This window comes from Nicotiana sylvestris, chromosome 5 (genome assembly GCF_000393655.2).
Source record: "Nicotiana sylvestris chromosome 5, ASM39365v2, whole genome shotgun sequence".
Classification (NCBI taxonomy): Eukaryota; Viridiplantae; Streptophyta; class Magnoliopsida; order Solanales; family Solanaceae; genus Nicotiana; species Nicotiana sylvestris.
The window spans coordinates 4,616,135-4,624,252 of record NC_091061.1 but is presented as its reverse complement, the minus strand read 5'-3'; the positions used below and the strand labels follow the sequence as shown (position 1 = coordinate 4,624,252).

Here is an 8,118-nt window from a genome sequence, read left to right as displayed (position 1 = left end):
TCAGTACTTTAATCTTGCTTAATTGATATTTTTTTCGCTATTTTTGATAAATTGGGTTAAGTGTTGAATAATGGTCGGGCTTGCCTAGTAGTGTGCTGGGCGCCATCACGGCCGGGATTTGGGTCGTGACAGCACGACAACGATTCTAATTTTTTTTAATTTTTGTACTATCCTCTGAGAAGTTCTCGAGGATTAAAAAATCTACTTTTCGTTTATGTTGTACTCTAATTGATCGCCATAATTGGAATCATGTTTGTATTAATGTTCTATGGTTATGGGAGGAAAAATTAAGGTGGAAAATGCAATGGTAGGTGAAAATAAAAATGGTGGAAGTCGAAATTTTCTTTTGGATATGGTAAGCTATGGTATCTGGTGAAGCAGGTATGATAATGGTGACTTTTCGGGTTGTTGATAATGGAGGCACAAGAGAAAGAACATAGAAAGAAAGGAGAAGATTGAAAAAAAATAAAAATTTAGTGGTATAAAGCATTGAGGCATGTGTACTCCAACACACAACATAGATGTGGTTGTGACATTTTAAGGGTAACTTTATTCCATTTTAAAATAGTTCGGGGAGTAATAGGATCACCGCAAAATTTAAGTGTTGTTGAAAATCTAACTATAGGTCAGGGGAGTATTTATTCATTTCTCCCCTTATATATATATATATATATATATATATATATATATATATATATATATATATATAAAGAAATTAAAAAAAAATAATTTTCACCCATCATAGCAAGCCTCCGAGTCCTCAAAAATTTCGACAAAATTTCCCCTGAAACTAATACTCCAAACTACAACACTTAATAATCCCAAGAGTCACAGTCATTCATTTCACACGGAATAAGCAAGATGGTAGACTGGCAAAATATATATATAATTGTGTTACAAAATTACAACCACACATAAGGTTCATGGAGCAGAGCAATATAACAAAGAGTTTTCAATAACTGTCAAACTGAAATATAACAATAGAGAAAGAAGAAGTGGAACCAGCATTACTCATTGAAGAAAATGTGCGGCTCATCACTAAAGTACTACCCTGGCTCTAGCTCAAGTCTGCGGCTCGGAATCAACATTTGCATCTGCAGATATAAAAATAAGGAATAAGTTCACTGACTAATTCATAACGGAAGGGTTTCGGAAACATCATAATATGCAACTTTCAAGAATAGTCAGTCCAAAGACTGAAATATTTGCAGAAAAAGTACTGCATTTAGTTACTGCACATAGGCATGTGACATATAAAAGCTTACTTAAATAGCATAAAACCCAACTCACTAGCTACTTTTACATTTTTGTCAGCCTAAATTATTTTCTTTTACTAATATTTACTTAAGATTAGGTCATTTATAATCTCTCTGTATAAACAGTATACTTCAATCATCATGTACACCTGGGCAGGTTGGAATGGGGAGGAGCTGAGGAGATTTCAACAAAGCTGTAAAGGAGAAAACAGAAAAGTAAGAGAAACCAAAAGAACAAAAAGTTATGTATTCATGCTAAAATCGTTCAGATTTTGACGATTGTAGGAGACTTGATTCTACGAATTTAAGAGGACAAAAATTCATATATACGCGCCCCGCGCACACACATATATATAGAGAGAACAGTAATACTAGCCTAGAATAAAAATTATATCTCAAATTTACTTACAACTGAGCAGAAATTGAAGACGAGATTCGTTTTCTTCAGTCCCTGTTTGGGTTCTGAATGATGACCTTGAAATTGCTGTTTGCCAACTCTTCACACTGAATTTCCTCAATTTTTCTGGCAGATAGAGAAACAGAGTCTCCACACAAGATCACCTCAATCTTTTGCAGGGAACAACTATCACCAAAACAAGAAGGAATCTCAATATGCCTGCAATTTTGCAACACTATTTGCTCAAGACATGAGAAGGCATCATCACTGACATTCCAACGCGTAATGTTCAGATTTCCCAATTTCAAGAACTTGAGTTTTGGGAACTCCTCATCACTGACATTCCACTCTTCTCCCTCAAAAGCCTCTGAGAGCAGTTTCAAAACCTCAAGGTTTGGTAATGCTGAAATTGCAGAAATTTCAACCCATGGCAGCCGAAACTTTGATAAGGTTAATTTCTTAAGGTTTGAGGGGAAGTTAAATTCACAAGGCTGAAGCACTCCGCCTTGATAAATCACATTGAGCGATTCAAGTTGACTCAAGAAATCCAAAACTGGAAATCGATTGCAAGATTCTCCCAACTTCTCAGAATGACCCCAAGATTCCAAAAATATGCATTTTAGTTTTTGAAGGAAAGGAAAACTTCTCATTATGTTCCCTTTGTCATAAGAAAGAGATGGGGTGGATAAGGTCTGCAAACATTCCAATTGGGACAAGTTGGAATCTGAGAAGGTACAGTTATCTATATGAGCATGCCTCAGCCTCTTCATACTGAAAAATGTATCTGGTAAAGTTACCTCACCTTCTCTTCCTTTCACTAGGAAAGTTTCTAAGTTCCAGAGCATGGAAATCCAAGAGCGAATAACTGTCATGCGACCTTGAAGTGACAAAAATCTCAGATGCACAAGCCTTCTTATTTCCCGAGGAAAGGTATTGCCAATGTTGATGCACCCCAAATCCAACACTCTAACAAGCTCTTTGACACCCCGAAATGGACCTTTTTCAGGAAGAGGACTTGGCCAGGAGCGGTGCCAACCGGGTTCAGAAGAATATATCATTGTGCGGGTAAGGGGAATAAATGGTGTATCCAGAAAGAAATCTTCAAACCGCGATGCCACTGGCAAGAACTTTTCGGCTTTAGATTTGTCTCGACAGAAATGATAAAGATAATCATGAATACGGCATGATTTCAGCCCGCCCTTTGAACTTCTTCTGGCCTCCATTACAAGGCTCCTCCCCATAAGATCATTCAGGTAATCTTCAGCTACTTCCTCTGGTTTCTTCACCTCATCTCTTCGTAAAAATCCTTCACTAACCCATAACCATGTTAGTTTTGAAACTGAAATTTCTGTACTCATTGGTAATGCCGCAAAATATAGAAAACATTGTCTTAGATAACCAGGCATATTTTTGTAGCTCAATTCTATTATTTCATTGCAGTCTCCTACATCACGATTAGTTTCTGAACTAAATGCCTCTTCAGTAATGGTTAGCCAATCGTTGTCGTCCTCTAAATTGACAAGAAACCCAGCTACCAAAACAATGGCCAGAGGTAGCCCTCGACAATTTACGGCAATTTCCTTTCCAACTTCAGCAGGACAGTTCTCATTTGGAATTGGGGGTTTGCGAAATTCTTCTCGAGTACATAAGCGAAGGTGATTATACTTCACTTGTAATAGCTCCCAACTCTCTTCCGGAGTCAACAAGCGAACCAAAAGAGGTTCATCAAACAATGGATCCTCATATTTTCGGCCGCTGGTAACAAGAACTCTGCTTCCATTATGATTATCCGGAAAGCACATGTGCAACTCATCAAATATATCAGAATCCCACACTTCATCTAAAACGATGAGGTATCTTCCTCTATGTAGCTGTCTACGTAAAAGATCAAGATAATCTAGCTCCTTCTTGTAAATGTCATTGCTCAGATCAACGATAGAAATTAAAATATCTTGGGCTAATTCACTCACCGTATGTCTAGGAGAAACGGAACACCATGCTCGAATATCAAAGTGATCTGAAGTTCTTCTGTCATTGTAAATTCTTTTGGCGAGTGTTGTCTTACCAATCCCTGGCATGCCAATGACAGGAATGGTATTAAGCTCTGCCCCTCCACCAATTACCCGTGCCATTAATATTTCTATCTGGTCCTCCAAGCCTACAACTGCTTCATCAATGATTGGAGTGCTAGGTTTTGATGTTTGACAATCACTTGGGGCATCCTTTTTTTCCATGAAGATACGCGCAAATTCAACAATGTCCTTGAAAAGCTTAATTTCTGCAATGACATCGTCTCCACGTTTAGCCCATGTGTAAAGAAGATCATGCCGGAAGGTTTTATCAACCAAGAATCTTTCAACAACATACTCAAATTTGACAAATAAATTGGTCATATGATTGCAAACATCTAACACTTCCTTACGCTCTCCTTGTTGGTCAACATTATTTTCGAGAAAAGGTTTGAAAATTTTAATCTCAGCCAGTACAAATTTAATCTGATTTGCTACCCGAGCAATTGAATAATTACTATGATCCAACAATCTCAGCAAATTCTGCGATACCAAATCTATACATCCCAAACTATCAATCTGGGAAAAGCCCAATCCAGTTGACCTTTGTACCTTGATAATCCACTGCAAAATCTTTGATGCCGCAGGCTCCATCTTTTGCACCAAATGGGATATAGCAAGATCAAATTCTTTGTCCAAATGTTCATCCATTTCTCGGTTGTCCAATGATTTAATGAAGGACCAAAACTCATTGACTACAAGATCAAAGATTATCAAGCTTTCCTTTTGAACTTCATTGCATAAGATATATACTAGCAGTAACTTGAGCGACTTTTGGAGTTTTTGAACACGATCTTTGTAGACCAGTAGATAAGACCGGGAATTGAGCTCCTCTGTTATCGGCGCTCCTAGGATGAAATTAACAAAGTCTGTTGCAAAGGCATCCAATTTCCAACTGAAGCTTAGCACTGAGGGTAAAACTTTCAGGGCTTCAACATAAGGTTTACTGCTGTGTAGTAGATCTACAAGGATGAAACAAAAGCCACCAACCATATTATCATCCGAATCCTCTGCCAAACAAAGTGAAGAGATACAACGTGCTGTTTGTTTTATTACACCTGTGACATAATCCCAGAATTCGTCGACGTCGTTGGGCCCATTATTAAAGTTCTCTAGTATGAAGGAAACAAAACCTCCCAGATACTTTAGATTTCCTTTGACAAGTTCAAGTTTTTCCTGCACAGGAGCAACAAAATCTGCCCTGAACTTCAGCAAAGACTCTAGACTGAAAACAAGGGATTTGACGCATCCAGCCCGGACTTCAATCACGTCTGTTGAAAATCCTAGCTTGGGAAGAAGTATTAGAACCATGTGTGGCTTGAGAAGCCAAATCTCTTCAAGTAGGTCAAAAGCAACACATTCCAGTTCAGATGTTCCAATATCACAAGTCAAATGAAGGTCCCGTCTTGCCTTTGTGATCAAACTCTGGATACGATCCAAAAGATCTCTCAACTCATTATCCTCATCCACCTTGATCCATGAAGCGGCACAGCGAACAAGTGGTAACAGAAATGTTAATCCCTCCTTAAGCGTCTCTGTAAGATCACTTTCGATTATAACTTTTTCTTCAATAAATTCGATAAGATCGCCAATATTAGATTCCAAGTCCATGGCTTTGCAGATCAGAAATACAGTAAACAAACTGAAGGAAGTAGAATGTCAAGAGTCAAGACTGAAGAGTGAGTACTCCAACAGCCTCAGACCCTATATTTTGATCAACAATTTCTCTACCTTTACCGATTTTACTATTGCATTATTTCAATTTTAATCCTCATGTTATTCAACTAAGCACATTTAACATTTCCATTAATGTAAATGTATGTGTTTAGTCCCCGAAAGTGACCGCGCTACCAAAATTAACAGAAAACATTATAAAAAAAATGGAAAGAGCAGAAGAGAGACAACTTATAGCTTGTTTCGCCAATTTTTATTTTTATTTTCAAAAGTGATTTTTTTTGTTTTTTAGTAGAAACAAAAGTATTTCAAAAGTTGTTCCTTTTCAAAAGCATTTTTAAAAGTGCTCTCGAGAAAAATACAATTAAAAAAGATTTTTTAAAAGTTTGGACAAACACTAATTGCTGCTCAAAAATGCTCTTTAAATTAATTATCCAAATACCAAGTACTTCTCACCAAAATTATTTTTTTTTGAGAAGCACTTGTGAGAAAAGCACTTTTCAAAATAAACCGATTACAAAAGCTTGGCCAAACATGCTACTAATATGGTATAATCACCTTACAAAATTTCTATATTTCTCGATGGGTTCTGGTTTTGTAGGGTCGGGTCCTTTTTCAAGTTAGAGTTGTGTCTTCATTAGATTAAGTAATCTATATCTATCTATATCTATATCATACTATTATAAGCATGAAAACTTTTAGGTAAAGTTAATTTACCATAATAACCTTCAAAAATTGAATGACCAAATTACCCTTTACCTAAAATTAAAGTTACCTCCCATTTAATGATATTTTGTACTTAATGCCCTTTTAAAAAATTCACAACATTAATCATATATTTATGTTTATGTTTATATTTATATTTATTTATTATTATTATTATCTATATCATCAAATCATATTATACTAAAAGTGAGAAGCCCTAACTTGCAAATCGTATTATACTAAAACAGACATCAAAAGTTGAAGGACTTTATTTGCTCTTGAGTCATAGAATATTCTTTTTATTATCAAAGTACAAAAATGTAACTAAACATTGTAAGTGTTAATGTGGATGAATATTCAGTTTTAGTTACAAAAATCAATAGAGTCAAGCAAAGTGCGTGTACCGTCATTAGCGTTGGAGTTGGGTGCTCTATCTAGCTTCTATATTAATTACAAACAAGTTTAATTTTTTTTTGCCGTGGTTTCCGGGCGATTGCTTTGCGAACCCGACTATCTGTACCCACCGGGTCCCGCTGTTTCAAGGCAGGTCCACCACGGTTAGTTCCACGGGGCCCTGGAGACGCGGCCGGTTTGTAATGCCTCCAGTGGCCCTGCTAGGGCTCGAACCGGCGACCTGAAGGACTTTGTCCTCAAGCCTTTACCAGCCGAGCTACCCCTCAGGGTTCAAACAGCGGGACCCCTCAGGGTTCAAACAACAAACAAGTTTAATTTGTTGCTCATTGTAGATTTTTATCATTACCACATCAGTTATTTGTAAACTTCTTAATTTCTACATTGAGTTTTTAAACTTCTTTAAATATTTTTTTAATTAAACTAACTTCTTAACTATCATATTGTTAAGCGAGATTAGATCAGAGAGACGCTAAACTTAGATAAGAAAAAGTCTATAATTTGAAAAGTACTTTTTCAAAAAGTGAAAACAAATTTAAAGTGGCTTATAAGCAAACAATTACAGTGTTCCGCTATTAGCTTAGACCTTTAATTATTAAAATCAGTACAAAGGTAAAATTTGGTAGAGTTATCACTTTTGAATTGTTGATAAAAGATTTGGAGGGAGTCATGGATTAGATGAAAAGACAGTGTTAGAATTATATATATCACTAACACTATAGTAGCAAAATAAAGTATAAGAACAAAGTTTAAGATTCTTATATACTGGCATCAGAGGTTCTTCATCTCTTTAACTACTTTTATTTTTACTGTTATCTCTGATCTTTCTTTGATTTTCAATATTCTCTCATAAGCTATTATGATATTCTACGAGTTATTACCTATATATATATATATATATATATATATATATATATATATAGTTTATTTACTTTTAATGTAAACATGAATTATTTTCTTTTACTTCTTTGTGAAAAGTGAGGTTCGAAGTTAGATGGCCAAGTGAACTATAGTATTGTGCATGTGTGTAGCAATATTGCTTCAACTTCTTTAAACTGTGTAGGTTTGCGATATTCAAGCAGTCAAGCTTATTTTTCAAGTGTTTTCTAAAACTGTGTAAAAGTCATAAAAAGATTAATATTGTTCCGATCGAGCAATATAAATATATGTCTATACATTGTGCTTCTCTGTACCAAAATACAATATGCATGCATCAACATTTCTCTCTTTATTGAGTTAGTTAAATAGAATCGTAATTTTCAGAAACTATTTATCACTCAAATACATCTTTTAATAATATTTATATAATTTTAAAAACTTTGTATTTAATGATAAAGGTTATACATACAACGCACATATCCAGAGACTAATTACTATAAAAGTGGGAAGCCAACTGAAAAGTTAAATTACTTAAATATCTTACTAGAGAAACCGACACGGCTGTGCACATTATTTGATTTTGACATTGTATCGACAGCATTTATACTGAAGGTTTATCCTAACAATACTGCCAAAACACATGAGAAGGAAAGTTGCACATCACTTTATAAAAGTCCCCCTATACTCTTTATTAATTTCTACCAGTAGTATATTCAACAAAAATGCT

The 8,118-nt window shown here is 35.4% G+C and overlaps 1 protein-coding gene across 1 annotated transcript; it reads right to left on the bottom strand.

Moving 5' to 3' along the window:
• Positions 1-841: 841 nt before the first annotated feature.
• Positions 842-5,467, bottom strand: LOC138891172 (putative late blight resistance protein homolog R1A-3). The gene is made up of 2 exons (XM_070174220.1): positions 1,666-5,467; positions 842-1,094 (listed from the first exon to the last, which is right to left on the bottom strand). Exon 1 carries the CDS (start codon positions 5,331-5,333, stop codon positions 1,701-1,703), a length of 3,633 nt encoding a protein of 1,210 aa, XP_070030321.1. The 5' UTR covers positions 5,334-5,467; the 3' UTR covers positions 842-1,094; positions 1,666-1,700.
• Between the last annotated feature and the right edge of the window lie 2,651 nt (positions 5,468-8,118).

What these genes read in the sequence shown, in the direction of transcription:
- LOC138891172 (XM_070174220.1), bottom strand. Translation starts at nt 5,333, where the DNA reads ATGGACTTGGAATCTAATATTGGCGATCTTATCGAATTTATTGAAGAA.